The sequence below is a fragment of the Molossus molossus genome, unplaced genomic scaffold, assembly GCF_014108415.1.
Source record: "Molossus molossus isolate mMolMol1 unplaced genomic scaffold, mMolMol1.p scaffold_m16_p_5, whole genome shotgun sequence".
Classification (NCBI taxonomy): Eukaryota; Metazoa; Chordata; class Mammalia; order Chiroptera; family Molossidae; genus Molossus; species Molossus molossus.
In genome coordinates, this window is record NW_023425388.1 from 36978911 (window position 1) to 36998311 (window position 19401).

General features: G+C 37.0%; 1 protein-coding gene across 1 annotated transcript in view; it reads left to right on the top strand.

The window, feature by feature from the left end:
* Positions 1-19401, top strand: part of PRKCI (protein kinase C iota) — a 76981-nt gene that overhangs the window by 41510 nt on the left and 16070 nt on the right. The window contains exons 7-12 of the mRNA XM_036242857.1: positions 575-629; positions 1331-1389; positions 13849-14025; positions 15098-15195; positions 15833-15919; positions 18291-18426. Coding sequence (XP_036098750.1) covers positions 575-629; positions 1331-1389; positions 13849-14025; positions 15098-15195; positions 15833-15919; positions 18291-18426 — 612 coding nt within the window. The remainder of the gene's footprint in view (positions 1-574; positions 630-1330; positions 1390-13848; positions 14026-15097; positions 15196-15832; positions 15920-18290; positions 18427-19401) is intronic.

Genomic DNA, 19401 nt, shown 5'->3' on the forward strand with positions numbered 1-19401 from the left:
GTTCCAAGATTAATGAGTTAGTAGTATTATCCTGAGGTTATTGGCAGTTAGTTGGTTAAAACTCAGTTTCTAGGAGATTTTTCTATTCCTTTTTCGATCACTGATACCTTGCCACAAAATTTTACATATAATTTTAAGACAATTATATACATCTTGAAATCTATCTCTGGGCCTCAGCTGAAGAAGTCAAATACTAGAGAATCTTTCTGCCAGAGACTTAAAGTAAGTATATGGAGCTCAAAACAAGATTAAGTAGTATAGAAGAGAAACAAATCAGAGTATATAGAAGTTTAATTTTGATTTCTACCTGATTGTCTGAAATTAGTTTTGTGTTCCTTCTGTTATCTGTAAAATGTGACATTACCTCATTTATAGGAATATTGTATGGAATATTATATAATAAAATTAAAAGTAAATTAAATATAGTAATATAATTCTCACTTATTAAGTTATATTTTTTCAAATTTGAGTTTTAATATGCTGTTTCTCATCAAAATAATGTTCTTCGATTTATAGAGATATTGGGATTTAAAAATAATCCACTGAGTTATTGTTTCTTTGGAAATGTTTGTAGGAACCAATGATGCCCATGGATCAGTCATCCATGCACTCAGACCATGCACAAACAGGTAAGAATGACAGTGTCATGAACCATTATTCATCAACAAAGTATTATTCAAAGACTTCTGTAGGTGACTCATTCACCCAAGTTTAAAAACATTTCTGTCCTCCCCAAATAAAAGTTAGGTAAACATATTTTGCATTGGTAATATTGTAACAATATTTAACATATATATTTAACATTTTAAAAAGACAACTGTGTAAGCTACAGCAAATGATTTTTTTTCTCTAATTTAGATTAATTTATTTTGAGATCCCTTTAAATTCAGCTAGTCTGGTTTTTTCAATAATGAAAACATACTGATTTTATGGGCCATGTTGACTGTTAAAGTGAGTCTGTTTTTATTAAAAGCTTTATTATCAGAAGTAGAACGTGTGTAAAAGATACAGAGATGCAGTATAAAAATTTTTTAAAAATCATGTGAGAAACATTGATGTGAGAGGGACACATCGACAGGTTGCCTTCCACACAACCCCACCAGGGCCAGGAGCGAACCGTAACTGAGGTACATGCCCCTGGCTAGAATTGAAACCCCAGCTCACTGGTCCACGGGCTGATGCTCTAACCACTGAGCAAAAACTGACCAGGGCAGATACTTAATTTTAATGATGAAAACTAAACTAATAAAATCAAGAGAAAATTTAAGTCAAACTCAGCTAATGGATGCTGTGTTTCTCTTTTTTTTTATGTTTGGGATTGGGTTTTTAGTAATTCCATATAATCCTTCAAGTCATGAGAGTTTGGACCAAGTTGGTGAAGAAAAGGAGGTAAGTAAGTTAATTAGTCTTTTAAAATATGTATATAAAAAATATATATATATATATTTAATGATAGTTGTTCATGTTAATTTATTGAAGGTTAGTCTTATTGTACATTATGCCATTAAGTTTTAATAATACTTGACAGTATAAAAATATGAGAAATTGACTTACTTAGATTTTATATTATAATGGTAAAATGCAGGAATGATTTTTATTTATTTATTTATTTTTAAATATTTTTTTCTTTATTGATTTGAGAGAGAAAGGAAGGGAGAGGGAGAGAGAGATAGAAACATTGATGAGAGAGAACATCAATTGGCTGCTTCCTGCATGCCCCCTACTGGGGATTTGGCTCACAACCTGGACATCTGCCCTGACTGGGAATCGAACTGGCGACCTTTTGGTGCATGGGTTGATGCTCAACCACTGAGCCATACCAGCTGGGCAGGAATGATTTTTATTGATTCCAGAGTTTTATTCTGATTTAATCTAATAATTAAATTATTGATATCATTTAAATTAAGATATAATCTGATAGAATAATTTATTTTCATTTTAAGATACCATAATCTAAAATTTATAATGCATTTAAGAATGGTGTTTAGAATACTTGGCCATATTGTTAAAGTATACTTATAGATCCTTTCATTTTTATGGGCTGTTATTTAAGTATAAATGATTAGGCATCTTAACTTCCACTATTTTTTCTGACTATTAAACATTTTATCAGTTTTTAAAATAAAATTTTAGTTAAAATATTTAATTAAAATGATAACCAATTAAAAAAATATATTTTTATTGATTTAGAGAGAGAGTCCAGGAGAAGGAGAGAGAGATAGAAACATCAGTGAGAGAGAAACACATCAATTGGTTGCCTCCACATGACCCACCTGTATCAGGACTGGGACTGAACCTGCAACCCAGGTACATGCCCTTGACTGGAATTGAACCTGACCCCTCGGTCCGCGGGCTGATGCTATAACCGTTAAGCCAAACTGGCCAGGAGGATAACCAATTTTTGTAAAACAGCTTTTAGTAAAACAAATTTATCATACCTCATACCTTTCATTCCTACTTTGACTTCTGAGAGGCAAACCTTTTTAGTCATTCTAGTGTGTCCATAATGTTTATACCTCTGGGGGTTTTTGTTGTTGTTTTTGTTTTTGTTAATCCTCACCTGAAGATATTTTTCCATTGATTTTTAGATAGAGTGAAAGGGAGAGAGGGAGCGGGAGAGAGAGAGAGAGAAACATTGAAGTGAGAGAGACGCCTTGATTGCCTCTCACATGACCCAGAACTGGGTCCAGGATCAGACTTGCAACCCAGGTACATGCCCTTGACCAGATATCAAAACCGTGACCTTAGATCTAACTGCTGAGCCAAACCAGCCAGGGCGATATACCTCTGTTTTTTAATATTAAAACCCTATTAATGATCATGAAAGATGTAGTTCACACTGCCTCCCCCTTTTCTCTTCATTTTCTAATGTTTAATAGGGTATGTTTTACTCTTGGTTACCTTTAAAAAACCCACCTTAACCCACCTTTTATTATGGAAAATTTCAAACATAAATAAGAGTAAACAAAATAGTGTAATAAAGCCCCTGTATCCATGTTAAAACAATCATCAGTACATAGCCAACATAGTTTTGTAATTGTATTTACACTAATTACTGATTTGTTTTTAAATCCACCATTTTACTATTTTCTATAACTCACCTATTTAATATGTTACTTTTGTTGCCTTCTTTTGGGTTAATTATTATTACTTTTTCACATCTTTTAGCTTGTTTGATATTCTTTTTTAAAACCATTTTCTTTTCTATTACAATTGACAGTATTTATATTAGTTTCAGGTGTACAGCATAGTGGTTAGATATTTATATAATTTATGAAGTGATCCCCTTGATAAATTTAGTACCCACCTGGCACCATTCACAGAATTACAATATTATTGACTATATTGCCTATGCTATATTTTACATCCCCGTGAATATTTTGTAAGTACCAATTGTACCTCTTAATCTCTTCACCTTTTTTCCCAATCCCCCTTCCCAACTGGCTATCAGTTTTTTGTCTGTATCTGTGAGTCTATTTCTGTTTTGTTTGTTCATTTATCAGCAGTTCTCAACCTGTGGGTTGCAACCCCTTTGGGGGTCCAACAACCCTTTCACAGGGGTCCCCTAAGACACAACAGTAGCAAAAGTACAGTTATAAAGTAGTAACAAAAATAATTTTATGGTTGGGGCAACCACAACATGAGGAACTGTATTAAAGGGTCACAGCATTAAGAAGGTTGAGAACCACTGAAGATTGTTCATTAAATTTCACATTTAAGTGAAATGATATGGTAGTTGTCTTTCTCTGACTGACTTATTTCACTTAGCATAACACCCTCTCTGTCCATCCATGACGTTGCAAATAGTAAGATTTCATTCCTTTTTTATGGCTAAGTAATATTCCATTGTAACTTTGTACCACTTCTTTATCCAATCATTTATTGATGGACACTTAGGTTGCTTCCATATGTTGGCTATTGTCAATAGTGCTGCAGTGAACATTAGGATACAAATCTTTTCAAATTAGTATTCTGGATTTCTTCAGATATATACCCAGAAGTGGTATTGCTGAGTCATAAGGTAGTTCTATTTATAATTTTTTCAGGAACCCCCACACTGTTTTCCATAGTGGTTGTACCAGTTTGCATTCCCACCAACAATGCACAAGCATTCCCTTTTCTCCATGTCCTCGCCAACACTTGTTTGTTGATCTATTGTTGATAGCCATTCTGATAAGTGTGAGATGATATCTTATTATGATTTTAATTTGCATTTCTTTGATGGTTAGTGACCTTGAGCATCTTTTCATATGTCTATTGGCCATCCATATGTCCTCTTTGGAGAAATGTCTATTCAGGTTCGCTGCCCATTTTTAAATTGGATTTTTTTCTTTTTTTGGTGTTATGTTGTATGAGTTCTTTTTAAATTTGGGGTATTAACCTCTTATCAGATGTATCATTGATGAATGTCTTTTTGTTTTGTTGATGGATTCCTTTGCTGTGCAAAAACTTTTTATATTATGTAGTCCCATTTATTTATTTTTTCTTTTGTTTCCATTGCTCTAGGAGATATAGCTACAAAAACATTACTAAGAGTAATGGCAGAAAGTTTACTGCCTATGTATTCTAGGAGTTCTTAAGACTTCAATCCCTTTTTAATTATTCTCTTCCTTTCTTCCTTCCTTTCTTTCTTTCCTTCCTTCTTTCCTCCCTCCCTTCCTCCCCCCTCTCTTTCTTTCTTCATTGTGGTATGTGCCCCTAGCGGGAACCGAACCCAGGACTCTCTAGTCCGCAGGCCGATGCTCAACCGCTGAGCCAAACTGGCCAGGGCTGAATTATTCTTATATATGGTATAAGAATGTGGCCTAGTTTCATTTTTTTTTTTGCATGTATCCAATTTTCCCAGAACCACTTATTGAATAGACTGTCTTTACTTCATTGTATATTCTTGCCTCCTTTGTTATAGATTAATTGACCATATAGGCATGGATTTATTTCGAGCTCTCTATTCTGTTCTATTCATCTATGTGTCTGTTATTATGCTAGTACCATGCTGTTTTGATTACCATAGCCTTGTAGTATAGGATACTGTTAGGTAGCATCAAAACCTCCAACTTTATTCTTTCTCAAAATTGCTTTGGCTATTTGGGGCTAATGTGTGGTTTCATATACATTTTTTGGTTATTCTGGTTCTGTGAAAAATTCCATTGGTATTTTGATAGGGATTGCAGTGGATCTATAGATTGCTTTGGGTGGTATGGACATTCTAATGAGGTTATTTTTTCCTATCCATGAGCACAGTGTATGCTTTCATTTATTTGTATGTCCTTCAGTTGCTTTCTTCAGTGTCTTAGAATTTTCCATGTACAAGTCTTTCATTTCCTTGGTTAAATTTATTCTTAGGTGTTTTATTTCACTTTTTTTGATGCAATTGCAAATGGGATTGTTTTCTTAATTTTTCTTTCTGAGAGTTGTTATGGTGTATAAATATGCAGCTGTTTCTGTATATTTATTTTGTATCCTACTACTTTACTGAATTCATTTATCAGTTCTAGTAGGTTTTGGTGGAATCTTTAGGGTTCTTTTTTTTTTTCTTATCCTTACTTGAGGATATATTTGTTTGTTTGTTTGTTTGTTTGTTTTAATTGATTTGAGAGAGAGAAGCAGAGAGAGAAACACTGATATGAGAGAGAAACATCGGTTGGTTGCCTCTCATATGTGCTTTGACTGGCAATTGAACCTGCTGCCTTTTGGTGTATAGGACAATATTCCAACCAACTGAACCACACCATTCAGGGCTAGGATTCTTTATATATAGTATGCCATCTGCAAATAATGAGTTTTACCTCTTCCTTTCCAATTTGGATGCCTTTTTCTTTTTTCCTTGTCTGATTCCTATGGCTAGGAATTCCAATACTATGTTGAATAAAAATTGTGAAAGTAGACATCCTTGTCTTGTTCCTGATCTTAAGGAAAAGGCTTTTAGCTTTTCACCACTGAGTATGATGTTAGCTATGGGTTTGTCATATACAGTCTTTATTATGTTGAGGTATGTTCCCTTTATTCCCACTTTCTGAGAGGTTTTATCATAAATGGATGTTAGATTTTGTTAGATGCTTTTTGTGCATCTATTGATACGATTATATGATTTTTATCCTTTATTTGTTTATGTGATGTATTGTGTTAATTGATTTGCGGATATTGAACCAGCCTTGCATCCCAGAAGTAAATGCCACTTGATCATGGTGTATTAGCTTTTTAATGTATTGCTGAGTTCAGTTTGCTAATATCATGCTGAGGATTTTTTTTCACTAATTTTTTTTTTTGATCCTCACCGGAAGACACTTTTGCATTCATCTTCAGATAGAGCGAGAGGGAGAGAGGAAGGAAGAGAGAGAGAGAGAGAGAAATATCCATGTGAGAAAGACACGTCAACTGGCTGCCACCCACACAACCCCAGCTGGAGCCGGGGACATACTGCAACCGAGGTACGTGCCCTTAGCGGGAACCGAACCTAGGTCTCTCCTGAACATGGGCCAATGCTCTAACCGCTGAACCAAACTGGTCAAGGCTGCTGAGGATATTTTAATCTATATACATTATTATGGATATTTGCCTGTAATTTTCTCTTTTCGGTAGTGTCTTTGTTTGGTTTTGGAATCAGGATAATGCTGTCTTCATAAATTGAGTTTGGGAGCCTTCCCTCCTCTTGAATTTTTTGGAATAGTTTAAAAAGATAGGTGTTAAGAATTATCTGTGAAGCCATTCAGTCCAGAGTTTTTATTTTTGGGAGTCCTTTAGTTACTGATTTGATTTCAGTAGTAGTTATTGGTCTGTTCAAATTTTCTGTTTCTTCTCGACTCAGTCTCAGAAGAGTGTATGTTTCTAGGAATTTATCTATTTCTTCCAGATTGTGCAACTTGTTGGCATATAATCCTTTGTATTTCTGTGGTGTCAGTTGTCACTTTTCTTTTATTTCTGCTTTTATTTATTTGAGTCCTCTTTTTTTCTTGATGAGTCTGGTTAAAAATTTATCAATTAATTGGGGTGGTGGGGGAGAGATAAACCACAGAACTTATATGCATGAACAATGGACATGGACAACAGGGCTGGGGACAGGGCGGGGAGGGAGGGGGAAGGGGAAATCAGTGGGGGAAAAAGAAGAAACATCTGTAACAAAAATTAATTAATAAAAAAATAAATAGATTTATCAATTAGTTTATCTTTTCAAAGAATGAGCTCTTGGTTTCATTTTGTATTTTATTTTTAGACTTTGTTTTATTTATTTTGTCTCTAATCTTTATTATTTTCTTTTTTCTACTCCCTTTGGGCCTTGTCTGTTTCTCTTTTTGTAGTTCCTTTAGTTATAAGATTAGATTGTTTATTTGATATTTTTCTTGTTTCTTGAGGTAGACTTGCATTGTTATGAATTTCCCTCTTAGGACTGCTTGCACTGTGTCCCATAGATTTCTGGGGTTGTGTTTTTTTGTTTGTTTTTGTAATCCTCATCTGAGGATATTTTTCTGCTTACCTTCAGATAGAGGGGAAGGGAGGGAGGGAGAGAGAGAGAGAGAGAGACATCGACTGGTTGCTTCCCACACAACCCTGACCAGGGCCGGGAACAAATTGCAACTGAGGTATGTGCCCTTGACTGGAATTGAACCCATGACTCATTGGTTCGTGGGCCAATGCTCTAACCACTGACCTGAACCGGCCAGGACTGTGTTATGTTTTTATTTCATTTGTCACAAGGGATCTTTTGATTTTTTTACTTGATCTCATTGTTAACCAATTCATTGTTTAGTAGCATGTTATGTAGTCTTCATGTTTTTGTGTGTTTTTCAGTTATCTTCTTGTAATTGCTTTCTAGTTTCATATCATTGTGCTCAGAGAAGATGCTTAAAATTATTTCAGTCTTCTTAAATTTATGGAGACTTGTTTGTGGCCTAACATATGGTCTGTCCTGGAAAATGTTCTGTGTATGCTTGAAAAGAATGTATATTCTGCTGCTTTGGAATGCTCTAAATGCTCTAAAACTATCAATTAAATTCATCTAGTCTAATATATTGTTTAAGGTTGCTATTTCCTTTTTGATTTTCTGTCTGGATGATCTATCCATTGTTGTCAGTAGGATATGAAAGTCCCCAACAGGTCAGTTGTTGATCTGACCCTTTATGTCCATAAATATTTGCTTTATGAATTTAGGTGCTCCTATATTGGGTGTGTATATGTTTACAAAGGTTATATCCTCTTGCTGGGTTGAACCCTTTATTATTCTGTATTGTCCTTCTCTGTCTCTGTTATAGCTTGTTTTGTTTTTTTTGTTTTTTTTTTTATCCTCACCCGAGGACATTTTTCCATTTTTTGTTCAGATAGAGTGGGAGGGAGAGAGAGGAACAGAGAGAGAGAGAAGCATCGATGTGAAAGGAACACATCGAGTGGCTGCCACCCGCACGACCGACCAGGGCCGGGGACAAACTGCAACCGAGGTACATGCCCTTAGCGGGAACCGAACCCGGGTCTCTCAGGACCGCAGGCCGACGTGTTATAGCTTGTTTTAAAGTCTATTTTGTCTGATATAAATATTGCTACCCCAGCTTTTTTATTTATTTGTTTCCATTTGCTTGAAATATCTTTGTCCTTCCCTTTATATTCATTCTTTGTGTACCTTTTGATATGAAATAGGTCTCTTATAGATGGCATATATATGGGTCTTGTTTTCTGATCCATTCAGCTACCCTGTGGCCTTTGATTGGAGCATTTAATCTATTTACATTAACAGTGATTGTTGATAGGTATATAGTTATTGTCATTTTGTTATTCATATTTATGTGTTTTTTTTTTCTTCTTAAAAAGTCCCTTTAACATTTCTTAAAATACTGATTTGTTGGTGATGAATTCCTTTAGCTTTTACTTCTCTGGGAAGCTCTTTATCTCACCTTCAATTTTTTTGTTTGTTAATCCTCAACCAAAGATATTTTCCCATTGATTTTTTTTTTTTTAGATAAAGTGAAAGGTGGGGAAGAGAGAAAGAGAGAAACATTGATTGGTTGCCTCCTGCACTACCCCGACCAGGGCCAGGGATGGAACCTGCAACCCAGGTGTGTGCCCTTGACTGGGAATCAAACCCACAACCCTTCGGTCTGTGGGCTGACACCCTAACTGCTGAGCCAAACTGGCCAGGGCTCTCCTTTGATATTTATTTATTTACTTTATTATTTATTTATTTATTATTTTTATCCTCACCTCAGGACATTTTTTTATGTTTTGTTCAGATAGAGTGACTGCCACCCACATGACCCAACCAGGGCTGGGAACAAACTGCAACTGAGGTACATGCCCTTAGCGGGAACCGAACCTGGGTCTCTCTGGACCTCAGGCCAATTCTCTAACCAATGAGCAAAACTGGCCAGGGCTATTTTTAATATGTTTTTATTGATTTTTTTAGAGAGAGAAGAAGGGAGAGATAGAAACATTGATATGAGAGAGAAACATCAATCGGCTGCCTCCTGCACGCCCCTTACTGGGGATTGAGCCCACAACCCAGGCATATGTCCTGACTGGGAATTGAACCGAGATGTCTCAGTTCATGGGGTGATGCTCAATTCACTGAGCCACACTGGCTGGGTTCTCCTTTGATTTTAAGTGATAGCCTTGCTGGATAAAGTAATCTTGATTGTAGGTCTTTGCTTTTCATCACTTTGAATATTTTGTGCCAATCCCTTCTGGCCTATAAAGTTTCTGTTTAGAAATCAGCTGACAGTCTAATGGAAGTTGTCTTGTAAGTAACTAACTACTTTTCTCTTGCTGCTTTTAAGAGTTTCTCTGTGTCTTCAACCTTTGGCATTTTCATTATAATGTGTCTTGTTGGATTCATCTACTTTGGGACTTTGTGTTTTCTAGACTTATGTATCTATTTCCTTCACCAGGTTATGGAAGTTTTTCAGTTATTTTATCAAATAGGTCTTCAATCCTTGCTTTCTTCTCCTTCTGGTACCCTTATGATGCAAATGTTGGTTTGCTTGATGTTGTTCCAGAGGTCCCTTAAACTGTCCTCATTTTTAAAAGTTCTTTTTTCCTTTTTGCTATTCTGATTGGGTGTTTTCTACTACCTTGTCTTCCAAGTCACTGATTCTGTTCTCTGCTTCATCTAATCTGTTGATTCTTCTAGTGTATTCTTCATTTCAGTTATAGGATTCTTCATTTCTGACTGTTTTTTATGTTGTCCATGTCCTTTTGTTATATTTATTATCTCTTTGTCGAAGTTCTCACTTAGTTGATCTATTTTTCCTCTAAGTTTGTTGAACATTCTTTTAACCAGTGTTTTGAACTGTGTGCCTGGTATATTTCTTGCCTCTATTTGATTTAGTTTTTTTTCTGGAGTTTTCTCCTGTATTTTCATTTGGGACATTTTTTTTTCTCCTCATTATGGCTGCCTCCCTGTGTTTGTTTCTGTATATTAGGTAAATTAGCTATGTCTCCCAGACTTGTCAAGGTGTCATTATGTAGTAGGTGTCCGGTCAGGCCCAGGGACACAGACTTCCTGGTCTCCTGAGCCAGGTGCTCCAGAAGTGTTCCTTGTGTGGATTGTGTGTGCCTTCCTGTTGTAGCTGAGCCTTGATTGCTGTTTGTCAGTGGATAGGGCTGACTGGCTGTGAGAACTGGCCACAACCACAGTGAGACTCACCTTACCCCAGCAAGGTTCTGTTGCCTGCTGAGACTACCCTTTGTGTGTGCCATTTGTGAAGCTAATCTTTTGGTGCTCTGTTGTGGTCTTAGGCTGACTACTGGGTGTGTTGGTTCTGGGGCCTCTTGTTAAGGGCTTTAGTGCAGGCAGAGGTCATCTGCTGCCTGTGCTCAGCCTGGGGACACCAGAAGCTGCAAAGTGATCTGAGTTTGGCAGCTATGTTTGCTGGGCCCAGAGGTCTGTAGAAGAAGTCAAGGTGTAATCTGAGGTTGACTACCACCCACACTGGGCCTGTGGCCACTCAGCAAAGGCACAGGGCATACCGAGGCTAACCACCACCTGCCTGGGGCCTGTAGACCTTGGGGAGTTTTTAAGAAAGATCTCAGTGGGGGCTGAGGTTGCCTGTGAGGCACAGCCACTGAAAGAGCCAAGTGTGTGCATTGGGCGGAGTGAAGTCTTGGGGAGTCACCAGGGTGGGGCAAGCATTGTTTACCAGGTTAATGCACATTCAGATTTGGCTCCCACCTGCCCCTAAAGGCTGTGTGAGGGGAGGGTTCAACACAGGGACAATGGCAGCTTTCACCCCAAAGCCTCACAATTTAGTTTCTCCCCAAATGACTCTGGTGCCTTTTGAGCTGCTGGCCCTTCGTGGAAGCTCAGGGTGAGTGCCTGTGAGCGATTGTGCGGGCTCTTTAAGAGGACTGTAGGGTTTCCTGCAGTCTTCTGTCTGACCTGACCTGGGAGGAATCCCCACAGAGCTGTGTGGGTTGGGATCTCAGGGAGTCACAAGGGATGGGTGACTGGTATTTACTTGGTTAATGCAGACTCAGATTTGGCACTTGCCTGCCCTATAGGCTGTGTAAGGGGAGAACTCAGTGGCAGCCCCCGCCTTGAAGTCAAATGACTCAGTCTCTCACAGTAAGTCTCTGGTGCCTTTCAAGCTGCTTACCCTTTGCTGGAGCTCAGGGTGAGTCCTATGAGCAAGTGAGTCTGTGCATGGGCCCTTTCAGAGGATGCCCGGCTGTCCAGCCGCTCTCCATCTCACTGTGCTGGGACAGAATCACTTCTGGTCTTCACATCCAGCTGTTGCAGGGACTACTCTTTCCGGCACTGAATTTCTGGGCTAGAGAGCCTGTGTGGGGGCTGGGACCCCTTGCTCCTAAGTGGGACCTCTGCTGCTGGGATATTCTTCTTGATTCTCAATCTCTACATGTGGGTGTGGGACCAGCCTGTTTCACGTCTCTGGCCTCCTACAGGTCTTGATGTGGTCTCTTCTTTATATCCTTAGTTATAGGAGCTTCTTTCAGCTAGTCTTCAGGTGGTTCTCCAGGTGTATTGCCCTATAATTTAGTTGTAATTTTGATGTGGTCATGGGAGGAGGTGAGCATATTGCTTATCTCCTCTGCTATCCTGACCAGAACCCATTTATTTCACATTCTTTTGCAATTCTATTACTGATTGTTCTAGAGATTGCATCTTACATCCTTAACTTATTTAAATTCAATACAAATTATTAATTATACTTTTCGCATTTCATACCATATGCAAGGACCTTAGGACACTTTAAGATTACTCACTCTCCCTTTCCTGTCTTTGGTGCTATTTTTATAACACTTTAAAATTCTGTGGGTGTCTGTGTGGTTTTGTTTGTTTGTTTGTGAATCCTCACCCAAGGATATTTTCCCATTGATTTTTAGAGAGAGTGGAAAGGAAGGAGGGAGGGAGGGCCAGGGTTCACACCTGCAAGCCAGGTACTTTCCCTTGACTGGCAATCAACTCCAAGGCCCTTCCATCCACAGACCAACTCTTCCTGCTGAGCCAAACCTGCCAGGGCTGTATTAGTGTTTTTAAACAGTCAGTCCTTTTTTTAGGTTTATCCACATTTCATTCCTGTTTGTTTGGTTTTTTTTTTTTACATTCCTTCCCACCTGTCTGCCCTCCATATGAGATCATCTTTCTTCTTAAAGAACTCAGTGTTTTCTTTAGTGAGAGCTGACTAGTGATGGGTTTCCTTAGTTTATGTTTGTCTGAAACTGTTTTTATTTCACTTCTTTTTTGAAGGCTATTTTTGCAGGATATAGAGTTGTAGGTTAGCAGGGGGTGGGGTTAGGCCCTTTGAAAGTAATGTTTGTTTTCTGGCTTCTATCACTTCACTCAGTCTTCTTATATTTTTTGTGAAGGTACTATGCTTTTGTCCCGCTTAAATCTCTTTTATAGTTTCCAGTTAACCTCATAAAGTCTGTACATTGTCTTAGCTTCTAACCGTTCTCTGCTTTCTTAATCTGCCCTAATCTGGTTTTTCTTCACTCCTCTTTATTTATCTTTGTTACCCAATCAGATTATTTCTTAAATTTTCATGTATGATCCTTCTTTTGAATTTTTTTCAGTTTTCACTATATATATATTGCTTACTTGTTTCTTTATCTTTCTCAAAATTTGCTATTTGCTTTTCATGATATTCTTCACTTTAGAAATTTCATACTTAATTTGCATGGGTACATCTGTTGATTGTATGCTGAGAATTTTGCACCTATCTAATAAAAGGTTAATCATTAGTCTTCTTTATAAATTACCAGAAGCCTATGTTTCCGGTTGTGAATGAATTATAAGGCTGATTTTGTGATTCCAAGGGAGCCTTGGTATTGTATAGAAAAGAAGGTTTTCTAGTAGCTGAACTGCCTTGTGCTTGTTTTCTGCTTATAGTTCCCAATGTTTCTGAATGTGTCCTTTCATTAGCTCATATTTCGTGTATCAGACTTCCAGCAGACTCTTTCACCTTGCTGTCCCATTGTAACTTGTGACTACAAAATGAATAACCGAGCTCATTATCTCAATAGCTCTGTCAGTCTTATCGTGTGCTCACACTTTATTTTTCTATCAGTGGACCTCCACTCTACCAGTCACCAAATTTAATGTCATTTTTTTATTCATGCATCTCCTTTGCCACTATACCCCCAAGTTTTACCAGATCCTCTTTAACATTTCTTAGACTTCAACTTCCTCTCAATTGCTATCACCACCCCTCTAACCTCAATTTGTGAATTCGTCCCACCTCATGAGTAGTTAGATTGAATCGTTTGGAATGATGCAAGAAAAGAATTGTTAAGAACTTAAATCAGAAAAGATATTTTAAATCATTATAGGTGTAACTAGGTGTTGGAAATATAATTATTAGGCAAAATACTTCCAGGTATAACTTTTGATATAAACATTCTCAACAGGCAATGAACACCAGGGAAAGTGGCAAAGCTTCATCCAGTCTAGGTCTTCAGGATTTTGATTTGCTCCGGGTAATAGGAAGAGGAAGTTATGCCAAAGTACTGTTGGTTCGATTAAAAAAAACAGATCGTATTTATGCAATGAAAGTTGTGAAAAAAGAGCTTGTCAATGATGATGAGGTAAGCACAATGTTTTATTACTTCTGAACTGTTCAGTTGGCTTTAGTGCACCATTTCAGAGAAAACTTCAATGTTTGTGACTTATTTCATTCTACTTTTCTAAATAATGCTTCAAATGGATTATATAAGATATATTTAAAGAAATCTGATAATTATTAATTTTTTGTTTGTTTGCTTTTCTTTATTGATCTGAGAGAGAGAGGAAAGGAGAGGAAGAGAGAGATAGAAACATTAATGAGAGAGAATATCAATTGGCTACCTCCTGCATGCTCCCCTCTGGGGATCTGGCCCACAACCTGAGCATGTGCCCTGACCGGGAATTGAACCAGCGACCTCTTGGTGCATGAGTTGATACTCAACCACTGAGCTACTCTGACCGGCAATTAGTAGGTTTTTTTAAAATAAAAATAAGCCCTGGCTGGTTTTGCTCAGCAGTTAGAGCCTTGGCCTGCAGACCAAAGAGTCATAGATTCAATTCCAGTTAAGAGCACATACCTTGGTTGAAGTTCGGTTCCCAGCCCTGGTCGGGGTCATGCAGGAGGCAGGCACCCAATCGATGTGTCTCTCTCACATCGATGTCTCTCTCTCTCTCTCCCTCCCACTCTGTCCAAAAATAAATGGAAAAATACCCTCAGGTGAGGTTTAAAAAAAAAATCAAACCATATTATGATCAAATAGAAGTACTTGATTGAGCTTTGTAAACGTTTTCTAGACTATTTCATAATTTGAGAGAGGAAGGGAGAGGGAGAGAGAGAGAGAAACATCGATGAGAAAGAACATTGATTGGCTGCCTCCTGCCACTGGGGATCGGGCCCACAACCTGGGCAGGTGCCCTGACCAGGAATCAAACCAGCAACCTCTTGGTGCATGGGTCGATGCTCAACCACTGAGCCACACCAGCCAGGCCTGTTTCATAATATTGAAATATTTATTGGTGGTGTTTTTCTCTTTGTATATAAATTGTTGTATGATTATTAGTTGTATTTGTGATCATTGACTTGCTAAGAACAAATATATCATAGTTTTTATAATATTTCAGTTTGATAAAGATTTCTTTAATATTTTAAAATAGGATATTGACTGGGTACAGACAGAGAAGCATGTTTTTGAGCAGGCATCCAATCATCCTTTTCTCGTTGGGCTGCATTCTTGCTTTCAGACAGAAAGCAGGTAAGATTGGAAGATAATGGAGTGATTACTGGGCTTTATGTACTTTGGTGTATTACACAATAAGAACCCTTCCCACTATAAGTCCTGAAGAGGAAGTCATGAAGACAGACACAACACTTTGATGCTTATTACTTCCTGACACTCATACTCCAGTTAGTGATACCTATTTGGATTAGCTTGAAGAAATTACCTGCTTAAAAAAATAGCCAGGTTGTAATATGGCAGTAGAAATCCAAACTTTTAAATATCCCTAAGATTTTAGTTTTAGGACTTAAAGTTTTCCAGAGTTTAACTAGGGGAAGAAATTCTAACTTCTTTTCCTTAAGGGACAAGTTGAAGTGATTTATCGAGCAAATGCTAAAATTGGGGTGGGAGTGAAAGGGTCTGGATTGCAGGTGGTACTACAGAAGTAGCAGGTTACAGGATTATTACCATGCTGGTTTACTCTCGTATCGTCTATGAATAAACAGCTTTCTACTCCAACCACCCTTTGTTTCCATCAGATTCCTGGGATTCTTGTCAAGTGTAAATGATAGAATGCTCTCTGTGTTGTGACTGGTCTCCATGGTGTCTGAAATACAAAGTTACACTGCCTCGTTTTGGATCTTGGTTTCATGTGTTCTCTCCTGTGTTTTAGATTGTTCTTTGTCATAGAGTATGTAAATGGAGGAGATCTGATGTTTCATATGCAGCGACAACGAAAACTTCCTGAAGAACATGCCAGGTAAGTTTTTTGGTATTGTGTTAGATTTTGGGGGGACTGCTGTGGGAATTTTTTTTTATGTGCAAGTGGTTGAAAACAGTAGATAAATCATTTATTTTAATACTACTTCTTTTTAAGTCATATAGAGGCTAAGCTAAATATTAGTTTATGTTGTAATATATGACATAATATGAAATATTATGTATTACATATGTAATTAAAAAGTATAAACAGTATTAAGGGTAAACTTTAGTCAACTAAACCCAATTATTTTCAAATATTTTGTCTGTTCAGCATCAGCTTCTGAAATAATTGATGAATTTATAAATACTATTTATAAATACTTATTAATCTTATCAGGTTGCCCTGCTTTCTGACAGTTTTTCATTGAAAGATTATTATTCATATATACTTCAGAGTAATAAAACAATTTCTCTTAAGGTATTATATATTTCTGACTCTTCATCTTATCATTATAATTTATGAATTGGTCTGCTGTTGACTTTTCCCTCTCTAATCCCATACATGTTGGTGAATAAGAACAAAGAGCATTAAATGTTATTTATTTAGCGCCCTTTCTTTGATATTATTATACAAGGTTGTAAATTGTTTATAGTTGGAAGAGTTAGATGGGGAAGGATTGTGGCCTTAGATTTTTAGTTCATCAGTACCATGTTTTGCTTTTTACTAATAATTAGTAGTAATTCTCACTCTTGTGCTTCACAAGAATAATGAAAAATTAAAGCATAGGAGTTTATACATGTCTATCACAAAGGTTAGAGATTTTATTTTTTAAAATAACTTAGTGAAAATCTTGCTAATGCACTGATTTTTGTTTCTTGTCAAAAAGAAATGTATCCTTCAATTTCCTAAGAAGGTATAAATTATGTTAGTCTAACCTCAGGGCCAAACTGTTCTTTTTTTTAATTTACTTTATGTTAATTGTTTATTTAGGCTTTGTCAAATGGTCACCCTTCATAGCAAAGCCACAGATGATACTTTATTTTGTGAACTTAGCCAGTATTTGTTCCTTGTTTGTTCAGTGAGACATGGGGAAAGTAGTCCAGTTTTACTGTATTAAAGTTCCAATTTTTTTTTTTACCATGTTTGCTTTTCTAGAAACCAAAGTACAGAATAAGGGCTCAAGTTCCCTATTCATAGAATTAAGTAGCTGGAAGGTATATATTATGTGCCTTCAAACAAGATTGTGATAACATTTCATCAAAGTAGCCATAAACCAGCTTAGTTGTTTTATTTTCATTATTCAGGTCAAAAGTTCTGATTATCACCAATGAGTTAGTGGCAGTTCTAAAACTTTTTCTTTCTTTCTTTTTTTTGATTTTTTTTGTCCTTATTGATTTTAGAAAGAGAGGAAAGGAGAGGGAGAGAGAGATAGAAACATCAGTGAGAGAGAATGCCAACTGGCAGCCTCCTGCATGCCCCCCACTAGGGACCAGGCCCACAACCTGGGCATGTGCCCTGACTGGTAATCGAACCAGTGACCTCTCTGTGCATGGGTCGATGCTCAACCACTGAGCCACACCGGCCGGGCTAAAACTTTTTTTTTAATATTAAATGTCATAGTTGTAGAATTATATTTTTCCATTTATTTTCTAGGAATTTTGGTATGGATTTATGGTTTGAGTAGTGAACTTTTAGTATTCTTTTAGTATTCTAGATGAATCAGTGGGTCTTAGCTTTTTGTGAGGTCTTTGGTTCTTTAGAGAAGTGATACAAGCTGTGGCAACTCTACAGAAGATGTACGTGTACACAGGTACATGCAGCTCTACCCCTGGACTTGTGGTAGGTGTGTGGACTTCCTGGAGTCCATCCAGATTAAGAACCCTTGTTTGAGGCTTTCAAATGAATAACTTCATGAAAAGTGTTAGTTTAATTTATACTTGGATCTTTGATCGTTGTGTCTTGGGTTCAGATACTTTAGAGGGGTACTTCAATTTGTGTTGATATTGTTCCTAAAAACACTAGGAGGAAAAAAATCTTTTGACATGATTTTGATGTTTTATTTATTTATTTATTTATTTATTTATTTATTTTAATCCTCACCTGAGGATATTTTTACATTTGTCTTCAGACAGAGTGGGAGGGGGAGAGAGAAACATTGATGTGGGAGACACACATCGACTGGCTCCCACCGGCACAACCCGAACTGGGGCAGGGGACGAACCAGAACCGAGGCACATGCCCTTGGTTGGAATTGAACCCTGGACTCTTTGGTCTGTGGGCTGACGCTCTAACTGCTGAGCCAAACCGGCCAGGGCATGATTTTGATGTTTTAATTTGGAGACCGCAACAGGACTTAAATAACTCCCTCTAGAAACTTACTACAATTTAAAAACTTGAATAAAATTAGTTATTTTTCATTTTATTTTAGATTTTACTCTGCAGAAATCAGTCTAGCATTAAATTATCTTCATGAACGAGGGATAATTTATAGAGATTTGAAACTGGACAATGTATTGCTGGACTCGGAAGGACACATTAAACTGACTGACTATGGCATGTGTAAGGTAAGGGTAAATTCTAGTTACTCAAAAGATCCCAGCTGCTCATAAAATTGTTTTGGTAAAATAACTTCATGTTTAACTTCCTTTTTTTAAATTTAAATTTTTTTTTATTGATTTTAGAAAGAGGAAGGGAGAGAGAGAGAGATTGAAACATCGATGAGAGAAAACATCGATTGGCCGCCTCCTACATGCCCCCCAGTAGGGTTCGGGCCCACAAACTGGGCACATGCCCTGACTGGGAATTGAAGTAATAACCTCTTGGTGCATGGGTCAACGTTTATCTGCTGAGCCACACTGGCCAGGCAATAACTTCATATTTAAAGATGGGGAAATGATTGCTGCTTTGTTTAGGGTACTTTTTGGAATTGTAGCACAAAGACAAGTATGCACGGTGAGGCAAAAGTAGGTTTACAGTTGATCGTATGGAAAATAATACAATAATTAATAAATAATAAAAATTAACTGTTTTACATACTTAAAACTGTAGACCTACTTTTGCCCCACTCTGTAGTTATTTTCTAACCATTTACAAAATTCCATATTTTCTGTTAGTGTTATTTATCCTATAATGAGTTAATGTCTATTTATGCTCTGTAACATTTTTTCGGAAGTTGTGATTACTATTAAAAATTGAAAATAAAAATTATCTACAGTCCTTCAACTTTAACACTACTACTTGCATATCATCTTGCAATTTTTGTCATTTAATTTGTAATTCTTAATAATGCATTTAAGATGTTCCTAGGAAATCTAACTCTTTTTATATTTAAAATCTAAATATCTCGCATAAAATACAATAGAACAAAATAAGAATTTTAGCTATTTTGGGGACACATCCTTTATTTCTTGGTGTTTTATTCTTTTTGTACCAGTGCTTTGTTTAAGGGTTCAGTCTTTGTGTAGGGAGCTACTCTCCTCAGAATTACTGTCACACAGCAATAAGGCAGCAAAGAGGTAATTGTGTGAATTGCATTCCCC